The 18,386-nt window shown below is 38.2% G+C and overlaps 2 protein-coding genes across 5 annotated transcripts; both read right to left on the bottom strand.

Moving 5' to 3' along the window:
- Positions 1-27: 27 nt before the first annotated feature.
- LOC143846589 (uncharacterized) lies at positions 28-2,546 on the bottom strand. Of its 2 annotated transcripts, none has more exons than XM_077355062.1 (3): positions 2,431-2,546; positions 2,168-2,264; positions 28-1,277 (listed from the first exon to the last, which is right to left on the bottom strand). In XM_077355062.1, exons 2-3 carry the CDS (start codon positions 2,250-2,252, stop codon positions 433-435), a joined length of 930 nt encoding a protein of 309 aa, XP_077211177.1. In that variant the 5' UTR covers positions 2,253-2,264; positions 2,431-2,546; the 3' UTR covers positions 28-432. The 2 variants fall into 2 exon arrangements, with proteins under 2 accessions (XP_077211177.1, XP_077211178.1); XM_077355063.1 differs by having other exon boundaries at positions 2,353-2,498.
- Positions 2,547-5,515: 2,969 nt separating this feature from the next.
- On the bottom strand, positions 5,516-18,170 carry LOC143892819 (uncharacterized). Of its 3 annotated transcripts, none has more exons than XM_077397701.1 (7): positions 17,860-18,170; positions 17,336-17,400; positions 11,965-12,008; positions 10,745-11,781; positions 10,038-10,127; positions 9,850-9,911; positions 5,516-5,822 (listed from the first exon to the last, which is right to left on the bottom strand). In XM_077397701.1, the coding sequence occupies exons 1-7, from the start codon at positions 18,133-18,135 to the stop codon at positions 5,717-5,719; spliced, it is 1,680 nt and encodes a 559-aa protein (XP_077253816.1). In that variant the 5' UTR covers positions 18,136-18,170; the 3' UTR covers positions 5,516-5,716. The 3 variants fall into 3 exon arrangements, with proteins under 3 accessions (XP_077253816.1, XP_077253817.1, XP_077253818.1); XM_077397702.1 differs by having other exon boundaries at positions 10,745-11,772; XM_077397703.1 differs by having other exon boundaries at positions 10,745-11,789; positions 17,860-17,935.
- Positions 18,171-18,386: the final 216 nt, after the last annotated feature.

Here is an 18,386-nt window from a genome sequence, read left to right as displayed (position 1 = left end):
AATCATTATAAAAATGAATAAAAAATAATTCTTCAATCCATTGATTTCTACTGTGAAAAATGTTAATCTAGGGTTCTATGAAAACACAAATAAACAAAGAAATTATAATTCAGAACACAAGAGATTACATGATCCATGGCGTTGCCTAATTACATTGCCTCCTCTAAATAAATCACATAATTGATGCACCTCATCACTAATTAGCAGCACCCATATGTGATAGTAATACTGTTTTAGTTTTATTAATATTCCCAAAGCAAGAAAATTGTAGCTAACTTTTTCACCTAGGCTCAGTTTCTTTAAACGTAAAAATGGACATAAAATTTGTTTTATTTTCATTTTTACAACAACAACAAAAAATTATGTCCATTTTTACGTCGAAAGAAATAAAGGCCGGATGGGGCACTTCGGATTTCGGACCACCCCTCCTGTTTAAGCAAGAACAGGAGCCTTCTCGGCCAGTATGTCGGCCTTCGGCTTCACACACTCGCTTCTCTTCGGCCCGCTTATTGTTACCTTAGCCTGAAAGCACTGAAACATGAGCTCTACCATAGATAACTCCTCCTCGAAATTCATTGAATCTTCGTTCTTTCTTCGTTGTCGAAAACCATGGATTCTCTCAAGTCCCACCGCAACTTCCTTTTCAATCTCTCCCATCATTTTTCGAATTCCAATGTTCTCCTCTTGGGTTTCTTTCAATTTTCTCTTCAATGATCGGTATCCGTCTAAAGACTTAAGAAGCTGATCCGAGAGCACCTTATTACGCTCTTGTAGTGCCTCTTTCGGTTCTCCGCCGCTCTTTTTCTCTTTGTTTTCAGTTGCATAATTCTTCACCTTTGCAGATAACATTTCATTTTGCACCTTGAGATCATTTATGTGCTCCTCCATGCCATTCAATTCTTGAACTTTACGGGCGAGCTCGGCTGCCATTATTTCCTTTTCCTTTCCTAGGCTAGAAAACATTTTCTGGAGGCTCTTCTGCGCGGTTAGGCTTGCGGAAAGTTCTTTCCTCAGCTTTTGATTCTCTTCCTGTTTTGGTTCTTGTGATTCTTCTGATTTCTTCTCTTTTGGTATCTGGGTTCGCCGGATTTCAGTATTACATCGCCGGAGTTCGGCTTTGCCAGACCGTTGGGATTTCTTGATTCGAGTCTTAACATCTTCAATGATGCTGATCATTCCTGCCACTCTTTGCTCCTTCCTGCTATCCTCGTCCTTGGTGGACGCTTCATTGTGATCTTGGATTAATTTCAATAATAGCTTAACATTCACCGCCACACCTATAGAAAAGAAGGATAAATTCATCTTTCATCAAATATTTTTTTTTAATTTAGGATCAAGTTGTTTCAATAATGTTTATATTGAAAATAGAAGGCCAACAAAAGATGAGAAACATTTGAAATTTAAAGGATTACAAAAGATAAGAAGAATTTGAGATTTAAAATAAGAGAGAATATAGGAACGGTAAAGATTTCAAAGATTTTGAGCACCTTTAGCTTATCTTATCTTAACCATTTGAATTTGAATTGTCAAGTGGTTTCCAATACGGTGATTAGAACGTAACAAAGAGAATTGACTCATTGAGAGGACGGTGACGGTTTTGTAAGAATATCCGCCAATTGATTGGCAGTCCCGACTGCCCCTAAAAACCCAAATTCTTGTAGTGAAATTCATGTGGATTTTCTAATTTGCCATTACATTTAAATTTTACATAAATCCAAAGACAAGAATGAAAGAATTAAGGGCGCCCTTGCAAAAATCAGCTCAAAGGGTGCCCTTATTGGTTGATTTTTGCAAAGTCAAGACATTTTTCCACCTTTTTTAGGCGCATTTCCACATTTTTAGGCGCATACCACTTTTTTCAGCCCTACACTTTGCAAAAATCAACCAATAGTGGCGCCCTTGGAACTGATTTTTGCAAGGGCATCCTTCATTCTATCGTTCCTCCAAAATAAGATGAGGAAAATGGAAAAAAGGAAGATAATCCGCGACACACTTGATTTCAATAATCTAAAGAATATATCAATACAAGAACACATTCACAGCTTAAATTTAAAACGCAAAGATAAACCCACCAAGATTATCACCTGAATTGTCACATTTATTTATCATACAAGTAAAATATACAAACAGATAAAAACAACAGAAACAAATAAGACAGATTAATTACCTTCCAAGGATGTATCATCCTGAGTAGATGAATGACTAGATGAAGGGAGTAAATCAGGAGATGAATATGCACGACCCTTGCTCATTTTCTCAAAACCCTAAAAACAAAATCAATAGATAAGAAAATTTGAACAAAGAACAAGGAAAATGTAGAAAATTGGGTTCAAAAGAAAAAAAAAATTCCACCAGAGGAGGACAGAAGGTTTTTATTGAATTCGAACTTTCAATAGCATTGAGAGGTTTAAGAAGAAGGTAGCTCTTTACCCTCTCCTCTGTGTTTTTCTCTCCCCCCCTCTCTCTACTTTTCTTCCCTTATTTTTTTAGATATTGCCTGTTTGGGAAGGATTGTGTTGGCTCTCATGTTGCAAAATCCTAGGTCATACATTGACTTTTTCAAATAACCGTTGGCATTGGAATTTCTTACAAAATAATCGGTGGACAGGTTTCTTAAAATCGGTTTGTTTGACTCGGTCACCAATTTTGAACTAGATCTCCAAATAGGGCAGAAAGTCACTTTTACTATCAATGATAGAAGTCAATTTTTGGGTCCTACATGGGTCATAGAAGGGGATGGGGGAACAGATGTGAAATTAAGACCGTTGATCTAGTAGAGTATCATGAGCAGAAGCACATGATTCTGGTCCCAGCTCGAATGAAAGGCTCACGAGATGTGAAATTAAGACAGTTGCTTGACACCTAGAACGCTAAACGGGGGTAAAATAAATTCATTGCCCATTTTTTAGTAGAAAATATAAAACCACCACACTCAAAAGGCTCACAAGAGACCCCACATGCATCTTCTCATCATGGCCCACAAGAGACATACATGCATCTCATCCTCGGATAGGTCGGGTCAACCCGCAGGTCACCTGCAAATTCAAAGAGTCGTTTATTTTGGGAAATATTATCACTGGATTTTGATGAGGACGGTATGGCCAGCACCGTGGGATGATCCAAACCGTCCATTAGATGGCCCACAGCCTAAATAGGTTGTGCCCCAAAAATCATTTCAATAGGTTGATCCTAACCCTCTGATCCATAGAGGGTTAGGATCAAGTGATCAACCCTCTAACATTCAGATCGGAGGGTTGGGATCGGCCTATGGTGCCAGCCACAACCTATTTATATTCTATGGTGCCAGCCATAACCTATTCAGGCATCAAACCCTTAAAAAATAGATTAGCATGACAATATCACCATCCTTTGCATTAGAAAAAAAAAATCCATCTAACTAGATTAGCATGACAAAATCACCACCCTTAAAAAAGCCAAATGACCCGCGGGTGCCCACGGGTTGGCCTGACCCGACCTGTGTTTTGCGGGTTGGGTCACCTGCGGGTCAATTTTGACGGGTCACTAAAACTCATACCCAACCTGCAAATTTGCGGGTGGGTTGGGTCGACCCGCGGGCACGGGTCGCGTTTGCCTAGGCCTGATGTAGATAGGGTGGGCGAAGAAAGAAAACCTTCTCCATAGGATGTTGCTAACCCTTCGATTTGTGGAAGTTTAAAATGGACGGCACAGTATAAAAATTTCCACAGATCGGTCAAGAAGATTTTCTGGGCCCACCCTATCTACATCACGGTCCAATAAATGAAAGGTTTGGATCACCCAAAAATGTGGGCCCATCATATAATCTCTTATCAGAAATCAACTTGACTGTCAATCCAGACCGTTGCTTCATAGTTTTTCCACTGCCCATTTGACAACCGCAATTTTGATGGTTAGACTAGCTCCCTTGGGAGCGAAATTTGATCCATGGAATTTCTTGGATTCACATCTTTACCTGCAGTTTTTTATTCTTCTCCTCCTTCATCTTCGATATTCATGGTTTTGCAGGATTTTAACACTAAAACAATGCCAAGCTGGTGCCGTTAAAGCTAACTTTAGAAAGATAAAAAGTAGTGGAAACGGAAAAAAGGCAATTAGTAGCGTTAAAATGAAGGTAACTCATTAAGGTGAGAAACCAAACCATACCAAACAAAGAGAAAAAGTAATGCAACGCTTGACCCTAGCATTCCTCAACTATTAAAGAAAGAGACGTCCTCTCTCATTGAGTTAAGATAGTGAATTTTATAAAACTACTTTGTATTTGATATTCTTTAGAAAAAAATGGTCATAATATTTGTTCTATGCCCATTTTCTCATCTGAAAGGGAGCCTTTATATAGGAAAGGGAAATGATATCCACCTCTATTGTTTCGATAAGGACACACACTGCTTATATATGCACTTCAATATCTAGCTTATTGTGAATTGTAATAGGTTTTATCAGCTAATTAGGGGAGTGTAGAATAAACAAAGGATGAAGGGAGTGCTCTTATTGAACAAGTAGGGGTGGATATCATTTCCCGTTGTCAACCAATTAGGGCCCAGCTACATGAGAGGAATGCTTCAAGAAGGCGCTACCCCTTTGTATTACTACAGCATACTGGGTCCCATCGTTGAATAATCGGAACCGTTCATTTGACAGGTCTTTCATTGGTGCGTGGAGTCAAAAACTACATCTAGGTTAATTGAAGCTAGGATCATACGATAAGAGTAACTGAGAGTTTTGGATTTTTTTATTTTTTATTTTTTTATTAACCTACAATTTAAGGGATTTTTAATTTTTGCACTTCATTAATAAGCATTTGACCAGTATTTCTCCTTCTTAGTTTGGAAATAACCTTCTAAATTTATTGCCATGGTACCATGCAATTTATAAATTTTGAACTGAGTGTCATTAGCAAACACGGGAGTGCAGATACCAATTTCGTAGACTGTAGAATAATAAGATCATGATTTTGAATATCAATCGATGTTGAATTTTTTTGCTTGATGTCCATCTGCAGGTTGTTAATCGATTATGAATATCAATCGATGTTCCAAAGGACCCCCCAGAAGAAACAGCTCAAATCATGCCAACATTGCTTACTACGAAGTCTTTTTTTTTTTACGGAGAATCTCTCAGCATGAAAGTTATTTTCAGTGAAATTTTATCCAACCAAAAAATAAATCACAGCTATATAGCATGAGCTATTTTTTTCAGGCTACTGATATTAGCGCTACCATACCATATTTTGATATTGAGACAAACTCAACTTGTCTTTTCTTATTTAATTAGCTGCTAGCAGCTTTTTAGGAATTGTAATAGCTTGACAGCTGATTGAATAATAAAAGACAAGGTGAGTTAGTCTTATTATCAAAACATGGCAGTGCGAATGGTGAAAAATATTTACTTAAAATAGTCCATGCTCTAACCAACAGGACAGCTTGGGGTGGAATACCAGTAGAGACTGAAGCACTCCCCAAGAACCACCTGTTTTTTATAACATTTATATGATAGTTTCCAGAGTTGAAACTTAATAAAATTCTGCAATGCCCAAATAAATAATATGTTTATAAAAATCCAAAAAAATTAAAAAAAAAACAAAATTTGGAGGAAACCCAGTTCAGGAATTACCAAGAGACAACGACGGGAGGAGATACTGTTTAAGCACTCTTAACCAACAAGGGCTAAAAATACATGCACGGATTTCTCACCACAAAAGGAATGGATATTGATATTTTCACTCATCGTCGGAATAATTGAATTTTATTGAGTGTGACTGAAGATCTATCTGTCCTCCCCTGTAGCTCCCCCTCTTCTTCTTGGTCTTCTCATGCCGAAAATCCCTGTGCAGAGATCAAATAATGAGAAAAAGTTTAACAAAACAAGCAAAATACATACACAGGTTGCATATGTTACGCAGGGGTTAAGGCCTCAAGCTTAAGCTACAGGTATCCTAGTAAATACACATCTGGAAAAACAGGCACGGGTCGCTAAAACAAGTGTTAAATAGTATAATGTAATTTTTAGGTCCCTATAATATTGTATTTGCAGAATTTTCTTAATGAAATCTAAATCCTCTTATAACTTCATTGATTAATCTGTAAATTGCCCAAATAAATATTTTAGTGTTACATGGGACTTATCATCGCCTCTCTACATTGATTAATTCTCCACATTAATTCAATCAGAGATAAGGGAATCAACTCAAATAAAATCAATCCAGTGAACAGGTTTCGAATCAACTCAGCTCAATTGAGAGGTGACTCAAAGTTTGGTTTCCTTAGCACCCAGAAGGATAAAACAAGGAAAAAGGGTGGCCCAGTGCACGAGGATAAAACAAGAAAATAAACAAAACAATATCAACATAATTGGAAGACTTAAATTATAGCATCTGCTTCTCAACATAGAACCCAATCAAGTAAGCAATCTACCAAGAAGTTACGTTGCTCAAAGACTTACCCACTTGCTCCATGCTAGTTTCTGTTATTTGCACGCAATACAGGTTGCTGCGGTGTTGTTAGTGAAGGTCAAGCACCTACCCTCCTGTGCTACCCGACATTCATTTGGATCAGCTCCTGTTGTCTGCCTTGTACGTGAAGCATTGGCTTTTAGGAAGTGGGAATTGTAAAAGCTGAGTTAAAGGATTCCGTTGGGGAGGAAATGTCATTGAATTTCATAGGGTACACACTTTACAATCAGTGACTTATATACTTCCAATTAAATGACTCAAGTACCCTTAAAGACATTCCTTGCACATGTAAGTATGTAACTATCTACTTTTCAAACACTCCCTCCCAAACTGACGTCCTCCTGATCGTGAGTGTGAGATACTGCAGGGCTTCAATCTTACTTTGAGATGTATGAGGATTTCTAACTCTGCAACCTTATTTTCCGCATGCCTTCTTGTTATAGATTGTAGGGGTGTCAACTGGTTTGCAGTTTATCATAGCAAGTAGCATACATCTTTTGCATCAATACAATCCCTTTGTTCTTTTTATCTCCACAGCTAAGAAATAATGCAATTCTCCTAGGCCCTTCATATCAAAGCTTTATTTTAGACCATTCTTGCATCTTTCAATTTCTGACTCGCTCATAATCCAAACCATACTAATTAAAACCTTTTGCTACTAACATTATACTTGTCCACTTTGTCCTCTGCCTTTTCTTTCAGCTTATACACCCACTTGCATCTCACACCGTTTTTATCTGAGGATTTAATTACAATCTCTTATGTATCATTCTTATAAAGGGAATTTATCTCTACGCCCATAGCTGCAACCCCACTCATCGCTAGCTACTACATCACTATGTGGCTATTCAGGTGGCTTGACAGCTTGACATATTAGTGCTTCTTTGTCTTTTAAGCATCTGATATAATGATTCGCATAGGGCTGCATAATTCCATTATTTTCTACATAACAATTATCAAGTGGCACTGGCTGTGGATGATGAAAGGCTAAGACTAGAACTCGAGCATTCTCCTCTTAATCTCACATGTCACATTTGGTGGAAAGTGGGACTCATTAGATGACGTGAGATTAAAATTTTCGCACGCGAGAAAGAGAGAGGTGGGCACGCACGCACGCACACGCACACGCACAGAGAGAGAGAGAGAGAGAGAGAGAGCCTGTGTTCATCACCATACCAAATGAACATGCAAGTAGTCAGTTTGAGACAGAACTCATGAGTAGATCTTGGGGCATGGACATAGCAGAAACAACCCCACAATCAATAAGGCGGGATAGTCAGGTGTTGTTCCTGGTAGTAGCTGATATGGAGGCCGCTTATTAAGTATAGATGATGGGAGTGAGTCAGTAAATAGCATGAGTTGCCATATGGAAGGCTTCAGCCTAAAGATGTTGTGGAGCTCGAGTGAAAGAGCATGGACAAACCAACCCAACCTGCCTAGGTATTATGTCTATGTTTCCTATCAGCCACTCCATCTTGAGATGGAATACTGAGGACAGGATGTCTAAAATAAGCACAAATACAAACTCAAAAATAAGTACATAAGCAAATAAACCACCCATAATGGTTGAACGACATTGAACAGCTGATGACATGCGTTATCAAGCATGTCTGAATTTACGCACCATATTTCACATACAAATCATATAAATATCATTGTGTAATATTATACCACTAATACACATGTTTTTGGTTTTGATATGCGTTTCGATTTCGGTTTGTGTTTCAGTACACTTGGTCACTTGCGGCTTTGGTTTCACTATGGGGTCGTTTGGATACATGGATTTTAGAATCCAGGTAGTTTGAAAGCGGTGAAATTCTGGATTTGACAATCCATTATCCTGGATTTTAAGTAAGAAATCGGTTTTAGAAATCTCTCCCCCATCCTGAGATATCTAAAACCTGGAAACACGGGACAATCTCCTACTCACTTGCTCGACGGAAAGAAGGGCGAGAAATCAGAAAACGATGAACGGTCCTTCTCTCGTCCCCCATCCAAGATTCTAAAATCCGCGTATCCAAACAGCCCCGATACGTTTCAGTTTCGGTGTGGATGGAAACAAAAACATTTCAATCATTTTGTGTCAGTTCCGGTGGAAATTTAAAACAATGAATAGATGAACATAGTTAGGAGAGTGATTGATAGGTAACTCACCTCCTGCTAGCAGTTGTAGTGTAAATTGCGTATGTTCATACAGATGAACTTCTTTGAATCATTAGTCAAAATTAATAAAGGCAGTTTTCTAAGGTGGGTTTCAACAAATATACAACGCTCGTCGTGCTTTCTGTGCACACATGTTGGCCACCCTTCTCTCATTGTTGGACAATGGAAGATACACACACCATTGGACACAAACTCAAAATGCTGAACCACAGCTGATTCCAGCAACCAAGAACAGGACAGCCTCTGCCTTTGCAAGTCATTCCAAAGCTATGCCCTTGGCAGCTATAAGCCTCAAGTGCCATCCTGTACACAACTGAGACATTAACCACTGCCTGCTCCCAGATACTACTGTCCCAAATGACCTTGTTAAAACCACTGCCTCTGTCAGGCCTCGACCAAATATCCCCCCTGAACTTCCCTCCATCTACTGCCCCAATCTGCACATCCCTTCTACCGAACCCAAATAGAAGGAAAGAATATCAAGCACCAATCGACTGTTTGATTCTCGAAGAAAGGATCTCGAGCATTCATTCATTAGCATCTCCTTTATCTCAACCGCCAGAATGACTTGACGTCAGTTCCTCAAGAGCAAAGGTTGGAAGGAAAAGATTTGGGGTTACCGTTCAAAAGGGAGAGAGAGAGAGAGAGAGAGAGAGAGAGAGAGAGAGAGGGCATTACTGTACAGTTATTCTTTTAATAAAATATAAATGAGACACTGGCTGCAGCAACCCGCATCACCCCAGCCAAGATATGCTATTAGGTGTCGGGTATCAACAATTCAACACCCATATAATACAAAATAATATAATATATGAAACTGAATAAATGCCATTGCTAAAACATACAAGTCATAGAAGCAGTGCTATCATAGGTATTCTAGAGAGGAGTTAAATCCGAGGCAGGAAAAGGGGAAGTAAACCGCATCCAGCATGTATTGATAATTAGATGTATTCAAACCAAAAAATTGAGATCAGGTGGCAGACAACATGAAACTAATAGCATCTAACGTATAGTAACTACTGGATTAAAGAAAAGATGTGAAATCTGAGCTTTAGAATGCACTAGAAAAATCCTTTCAAAAAAAAAGAATACACTAGAAAAATAACTTTAACGAAGCGGCGATTTCTCAACCTTTCTAAATTTAATACATTCTGCATTTCAACAATCAGTTGCAATCAAGAGAATGATAATCATTTAAATGCAAATTAGCGAGATATTTCCATATTACTGAGAAGTACCTTCCTCTAACTTGCCCAAGAACTTCTTGTGCCTTTGCACCATAACCACTGTCCGCACCACCCTGTCAAAAAGTCACAAAAGAAGAAAATTGTAACATAAACAGAACTAAAATAGATAATACAAGAGTAAAATGGGTGCTTACAAAATATTGTCCTGAAAGGGGGAAAAAAAAAAGAAAAAATCGAACCTTGGCCCAGTAAGAATTATCTTGAAGCCTCTCATCAACGAATTCCACCTCCTCAACTTTTACCCTTTGAAATGCATTGATAGTTTTCGGCTGCAATAGTACCGATAAAAAAAATCTTAGATGATGTAAGGGTATGCATGTTAGCAGATAAATTTAAAATCTAAAAGATTGGCAGCATCCAGAAAGATTTAGGAAGGGGTAGCCATGGAAGATTTGGATATTCAACACTATAAGTTGCTGTTCTTTATAAAAATAAATAAATTTGAAAGTTGACATATTTTCAATGATGGTGGAATTACATTGGGGACCAGGAGTCCCATCCTGTAATACAAAATATCAAAAGACCGGTCCGGACATACCCTGGAAAATATATATTAATGTCAAACACAAATATGAGGTTTCAAACACCACGTTGCTGGAGACCGGGGTTGCCCGACAAACCCACATACTCGTATTACAAGATTAGTAATATTATTACATCAATTCAAAATAGTGTATCAAATGTCCTACATATAGACTAAATCAATGTCCAGAACTCAGATTCACTTGGAAATTAGAAGTTCGATTTCCAGGTTCATCTTGGCCTGGTCAATGACAAACTCACCCCTTCTTCTACACAAACAGAACTCATAAAGTCTTATATAGAGCAATAATTAATGGAGATATCATGAATGCAAGAAAGTAAACAAAACAAAAGATGCACATACCTCATCTGAACCTTTGTGTTCTTTCTTCGTTGTTTTTGGTGTGAAACCTCCTCCTTTTCCATTCTTCACAAGGATCCCATTGGCATGGGCATCTACCTCTGTCAAATCCTCAAACGGAAGAGATGTATTATGAGCCTTGACAGTACCCACTTCACTTGTTTCAGATTTCCTTTTCTTACCAGGGTTAAGATATCCATTGCCAGCTAGAATTGTGCTCTCCTTTGGAAGTATCTCCATTTCCTTGTTCTCTTCTGAAATTTCTGTTGTGCTATGATTCGACTCTTTGATTGCAATTTTGTCATCAACTCCAGACTCTTTTTCTTCAGAAGCCAATCTTTTTCTTTTCTTGGAACTTTTCTTTTCAACAGCAACAACACTCACCACCTCAGAAACTAAAACCTCTTCTTTCTTAAAATCAGTTTGATTCAAATCACCTGTAGACTCACAGTCCTTCGATTTGTGTTTCTTTTTCTTATCTTTAATTTTTGTGTTTGCCTCATCAGACGGAACTTTATCAGATATATTCTCTGTCACCGAGTCAGGTAATTGATAATCAATTTTATTTTCATCTCCTAAAGGTTTCAAGTTCTTATTCTTCTTCCTAACCACGTCTTGCAATGTTTCTGAGCCCACTTGTTTAGCATTCTCATCACAAGAATCAGAGGACAACTTATTTTTATTCTTCTTCTTATCTTTAGATTTTGCATGCAAGTCACCCAGTTGACTTTCATCACCAACTTTTTCAGCCATTTCCTTAAATATTTCTAACTGGACAAGTTCGATACTGTCACCAAGAGAATCAGAAACCAATTTGTTTTTGTTTTTCTTCTTCTCTTTGGATTTCATATGCAAATCATCTATTACGGCATTTATGGCAGATCCATTCCCAACTCCAGGACTAATACCTTCAGTTTCCATCCCGGCATCACTGTCACTACTTTTCTTTCTCTTTTTCTTACAAACTAGGTCCTCAGAAGCATCACATTTGCTTTCTCCCTCGTCCTTTTTGCCAGTATATTTTTGTGAATCTGCAATTTCTGTGCATCTGGAATCAGGGCTTACCTTGAGATCTTTACCAATAAAAATGTATATATAACTGAAATATTTGGAGTACTGGTAACAAAAAACAATACCATGTAACCCCCCCACCCCCAACACAACAACAACAAAAAAACCACAACCACAAAAACACACCATAACTAAAGAAGTTTGGGGCATACCTTGCTCTTTTGAGCCCTTCATGTTTGCTTCTGTAGGGCATTCACTGTACTTGAACAGCAATTCACGAAATATGAGAATGCAAACCATAACTAAAGGTAGTTTAATTCAAAAGAATCAACCAGAACAAAGCCAAACAATAAAAAAAAACTTAAAAATACCTACACATGTATCGGAAATAATCTACAAACGCATCGGAAATAAAACAAAAGGAACAACTTCCTAAGCCTGTGAGAGAAAGAGAGGCTCCAGAATAAAGCCAAACAATAAAAAAAAAACTTTAAAATACCTACACATGTATTGGAAATAATCTACATACGAATCGGAAATAAAACAAAAGGAACAACTTCCTAAGATTGAGAGAAAGAGAGGCTCATAGCAGATAAATATCAAAAGTATCACATTGCTGACAAAGATCAGGTAATTAAAATCATATTTAAGAGAAATTGCAAATTAATTCTGTTCAACGTAAGGCTGCAAAAAAATGGTTCCTCAGAAACAACCAGGACGGTAGACTGTAGACATCCTCACATTAATTACTGATGTTTATCAAGTCAAATACTTTGTACTGTAGTAAAAACTGAAGGCAGGCATACCTAATCGTTGACAACGAAGCCAACCAGCAGAGAGTTAAAAACAGACTTCACAATAGTTGCAGGAGTGCTGCTTCTACATCGAAATCCAATTAACTCATTTTATTTTTTTTTATTTTGCAATTAACTATAGATACTTCAGGTCATAAATATCTTATTTCAACTTTTCTCTTGCTACTATTTCCTACCATTTCTAGAAACTAGCGTGGCAATATTCTAACTCTCACAAACCATTCAAAATATACATTCTAACTCTCCCAAGAACATCATCACTCATCAGTAGAAAGAAAAATCAATTCCATGAATTGGAACCACTTAAAGGATAGAAGCTTGGCTTTCCAGATATCCAACTCTGGCAATAACTAAGCACTCAAGAACCAGACACCATTCCAGGTTCCAACTTCCAAGTACAGATTTGTCCCAAAATGTGGCTCAAACACTGATAAGGGAATAATCCCTCTGGCATCCAAGTACTAATCCAACTGTAGCTAAGAGCAAGCAAGTATCCGGTCACGCAAAAGCCCTCGCATGAGAGAGAGAGAGAGAGAGAGAGAGAGAGAGAGAGAGAGAGAGAGAGAGAGAGAGAGGAAGGCATAAACAGGTATGGAAGATGGCAACCCAAATACCAATGTCTACTGAAGGATTATACAATTGTAGAATGTGCCAAACTTAAATCCAGAAATCTGACCTCAACTTATTGACTTCCTAGAAAACTACCCCAAGTTAATCTCAAGACATGAAAAGAAAATAGAAATAGGGTCCACCTGCCTTTTAGAAATAAGAAAACCTGGTTTACAGTCTCCCTGCGTTCGGGGTTTTTTGCTCGGCTCACTCCGTCTTTCTTCGTACACTCGCTCGCTACACGTGTCTGGAAAGCTACGAAGGAAGGTGAGTCACCAGGAAGGAAGAATTCAATCCAGCCATTGGTTTCCCCATACAGCTACCCTGGTACGATACAAAAGCTCACGTCTTTTCATCATGATGTGCTCCATCCGATTTTTTCAGCACCAATGAGAGCACCTTTCTTGTGCATGGCGTCCTGTATCAGCCTTGTGCTGCTTCATGCATGGGGATTCGAGTCTGGATTCGCCGCTTCGGCCTTGGCCAATGAGGAGAAGCTCGTCGAGTTCACAAAGAAAGCAGAGGGGTCAAGCAATCCAAGTCATACCACAACAACAAAGGTGAGGGAGAGAATGGTTAATGGATGGGATTTGCTAGCGACCATCACAGAAGGCATTTCGCGGGCCGGCTGTTGCATGAGAGAGCAGCCACCTAAATGAATAAGACAAAATCTGCTGAAAAGTGAGCCTAGGTGGCTGCTCTCTCATGCAACAACCGGCCCGCGAAATGCCTTCTGTGATGGTCGCTAGCAAATCCCATCCATAACCATCAACTAGAACTTCACGAAAGATATCTAAAATCAGCATTTACCAACAAAACACATCTCGTAAACATCTACCAAGATTTCCAGTCTACTAGAGATGATACCTGCATCCTTCATAAACCTAGAGTATCCAAGTATTGGACAAGGATCTCAGATAAGCGTAAGGGGTACGCCTCGAATACTGCAGACATGTATCCTTCTTTATTTTCCTATTATTTTTTTTAATGGCAGAAAAAATATTATTATATCAGTGAAAAGTACAAAGCCCACGGCCGAGGTGCTCTAGGTAAAACACTACATCGCTAACAAATTATGCATCATAAAAACAGCCCCCTAACTCAGAGAGGAAAATACCCATTACATAGCCCACTAAAATTTCAAGAAATTTCCTCTCTGAAAACAGGGAACAAACTCCCGTCTTTATCGTCGGCAACCATTCATAGACAGTCATCATTCCATTACATAGATCTTAACCTATATAGAGTAATCACCCTTTTGGAGTGGACTATTGTCCATCGTTTTGATCTAAGATCCTCTCGGTTTATTAGTAAACAGTTCTTAGTCATCAAAATCTAAAGAGAGAACGAATCTCTCAATGGGAGCAATCTCCCTTGAACAATAACAATAGATAAGCTTTGAGTTGCAATTAGGAGAGCTTCCCCTCTCGACTAACTTGAGCTGTGAAATTCAAGTCTCTCACTGTCGAATTGAGAACATAAGTGAATAACCTCTCAGGCAGTTTCCCGCATAGTTTTAAAACTCTACCCTTTGTCTTGAACTCCCCCGAGTTGACTCTCTTTTACCTTGGCCACACCCTTGTCCGAGTCCGCATTTTGCACTACAAAGTCAATCAAAAACTCCTTTGACTCTCCCAAGTTGTCACCGCGTCAACTGAGTTCTCTCAGCCGCGTCGTACTGAGTCAACTAGAATTTTTTTCTGGCCGTGTTTTGGCCCGCATTCGCATTTTGAAAAATGGTTTCTCATAGCCTGCATAGAGAACTAATCTTAATGTATAGTGGAAATAAATTCACCCACATGAATAATAGTATGTCTACAACCACTAGAAATTTCATAGAAATAAATATCTAGTAATAAGGAGTCAACGACCTCTATAATGGGCTCATACCAGAAAAAAGAGTTAATTTTTTCCCCTCTAGATGGTTGGCTCACTGTTCATGTTTCCTTCACTTCCCTTTTGACAAAGGGCCCTAGAGCTTCTTACAAGATCAACACGAATGGAGAAGATGATGCCTATATGTTCATTTCATATTTTAATCCATCAAGCAGTTGATGACTGAGGCTTGTTGCCAAGGGAAAGTATTCTTTGGGCACTCTAACCTCCATTCATCTCAAGGACTAAGGAGGCTATGTTAGAAACAAAACAACGGAAATTTAGAAGTATAGACACAGTTACAACCATGCCAAAGAGTGGATCAAAAAGCATATGAAGTCTTGGGACTTGATGCGTAAGAGGCTCCTCGAAGTGAATGAATTTATTACAAAATGAAAATCAACTGTAGATTTCTCTCTAATGAAATCACCTTTTCAAACAAATAAAATAAATAAATAAACATGGATGGTGCAAATTGACGTGTGAATATCAATAAAAGATAAGTCACGACAACTCGAAGGACTCTAAAATTGAACTTCAAAGGTAGCTCTTTAGGCAATCCAGGCGGGTCAAGTGTAAGTGTGTTAATCCAATATAGCGGGGGTTAATTTGCTAGTTTCAGACCAGAGTTCAATGTTCAAAATTTGCAAATTAATATAAGTCCATGTACTCTTTTCTAAAATCTGTAGACATGGATTCGTGAGTCGAGTGTCGGAACATACACGAGATGTCCAACACAGTAATCCCTAGAAATCTAGAATCGGGAACACGCCCGTACGCGCACTTATATGTAAAATTACTAATAATTAATCACAATTTGCAACAGAATAAATATTGTATTTGTTTAAGAAACTAATAACACGCCCGTACGCGCACTTATATGTAAAATTACTATTAATTAATCACAATTTGCAACAAAATAAATATTGTATTCGTTTAACAAACTAATAACCTTTTAGATTAATCAAATGTAAGTTTCAAATAAACATGAGATAATCAAATATATTGCATTCATCAATCTAATATAGTTCTTTAGTCTTCAATATGTATTGAGAAAGAAAGAATAATAGGATACAATGAAAATAATATTAGAAGAGTGTTTGTTTAGCGTTTTAGGTTTAGGAGAGAAGGAATAACAAGAAATATTAAATAAGAGTTAAAAAGGAGTTATCAAAAATGAAAGTTAATGATAAAAGAGGAGGAAAACACAATATTCGATAATAAATAGTATCTCAATTGACACGGTACAATAACGTGTCAATTCGTCCACATTAATTCTGGCAGTTCTAGTGGTATGTTAGTGTCAAAATGAGTGCCGATATGTGTCAACAAGTGTCGACACGCGTGCATGCTGAAAAATCAAAGTGTCGGCTAAATCATTCTCTATTTCATTTATCTAGATTTTGTCTCATTCAACTTGGCCAGGTGAAAAGAAAACTCTATTAACTTGATTTGCCCGAGAAGACAAGATGCTAGGCAAGCTTGGATTCGAGCCGAATTGATTGAATTCAGAGAGTCTAACTAGGTAGAGATGCAAGTCTTTTTAGAAGAATTGCATGTCATTCTCCAATTCTCTTGTGATAAAAGAGGATTCCCTTAATGCCAATCGATGGGTTATCACAATGATCAGATCCATGGAGATTAGTAGGTGTATTGGACAATTGGAAGATATTCATAATCATTGTGATCCCTTTACTATCGTATTTCATCTGAAGGACTCTTTAGCCAAGGATACGATTTTGACATGTATATTGTGATCTTCATTCTCCTCTCGTAAAGTGTTTTCATTTCTCTCCTTCCTTTACACTTTCCATAAGCTGTAAGCTTTACATAATTAATAAATTGTAGCTGTACGCAAACACACGCACGCACATGTGTATGTATGCAGTTGATATTAGCACTAGCATATTTTACATTCATTTGATTGGGTGTTGATAGCATAGAATGATAACATAGAATCTTGAGTTTTTAAACAGCCATTAAAAGCTAACTAAAAAGTATAAAAAAGGGAGTTAATGACATGCGCACGCACACACAAACAACCAAAACACAGTGTGTCCATAGTAAGGATGGATATATAGGGCACTTAATCCTGATATTAGTGCCTACACACACAACCAAAAAACACTGTCCATAGTAGGGATGGAAATATAGGGCACTTGATATTAGTACTAGGGAACCACTTATTATAGTGTTTATCTTGGGTCGTTACACTTTTTAGTTCCTCATGAAGTTCTCTCATTAGTGATCAAATACAAACAAAAAAGAGGGATAGATATTTTACCTTGTCTCCAAGTACTTGTGATACATGTCCTCCAAGTCTAGAGAATACGCCTTCCAATCATCAATCTGCACTCATGTTCAAAACATGGCTGTGAATGTAAGAAATGTAGGCTTAACTATACGGCAAAGCAAATCCAAAATAGCTGAAAAGGAGCCCCATGCACTTCCCCACTGGAAGTCAGATACTGAGAACGCTCAAGGCGGAAATGCATAATTCCTAGCTTACTCTCAACATAAAAATCCTTTCATTTATCAATGAAGAGCCCAATGAATCACGAGCACAAGCTGTCATTCACAGTGGCCTATGAAGTCTATAAACCAATACATCAAAAAGAAAAATGTGTTTGAAAACCCTAAATAGAGAACCCAAAAAAAAAAAAAAAAACAAACCAAAAAAACATAGGAAATACAAAAGAGGACGAAAATGAAAAACCTAAGTAGAAAAACACTACAAAATCAACAGAACAGCTTACTCGTTAAACCTACAGAGTATCAGAAAAAAATTTCCATGGAATCAAAATCTACCTCGAGTGGGGATTCGGATCGAAGAGCGGTTAGGGTTTTGGAGAATCCTATGCTATCGAGATAAGCAGCAATTGAATGAAGAAGAACAGTCATTTGACGGGATCCTATGCTTTTCTTCTTCTTTTGCTTTGATTCTAGGGTTTTGTCCGTCGAACCGTTTTCTAGGGTTTCGTAAGAGCTCTTGTTCTTCATGCTTTGCTTTTCAAGCAAAACTTGGCGTGGCACGAAGAAAATTAGGGCAGGATTTGTGGTTCCTCTGTTTGCTTCGAATACCATGAGCTTTCGCAGCTTAGGCGAGAGGGTTATAGAGAGACCGCGGTAGGGTTTTTGTTGTTGCAAAGAGAACTGGTTCAGTAGTCTTCGGACCACCAAAGTTGGTGGTCCTTCCCCAGCCTCACGCCTGGGGATGGTCCGTGACTCCGTGGACCGTGATCACACGTCAATTGATCCCAGATGGGGGTATGGTCCATGGCATCTCAGCCGTTAACTGAATCTATATATATGATGGATGTTTAAAATGAAATTTG

Source organism: Tasmannia lanceolata, unplaced genomic scaffold (assembly GCF_043159265.1).
Source record: "Tasmannia lanceolata isolate RefF3 unplaced genomic scaffold, GAP_Taslan_0.1 ptg000015l, whole genome shotgun sequence".
Lineage (NCBI taxonomy): Eukaryota > Viridiplantae > Streptophyta > Magnoliopsida > Canellales > Winteraceae > Tasmannia > Tasmannia lanceolata.
Note: the sequence above shows the minus strand (reverse complement) of the source record. Positions and strands in the feature narration are given on the sequence as shown.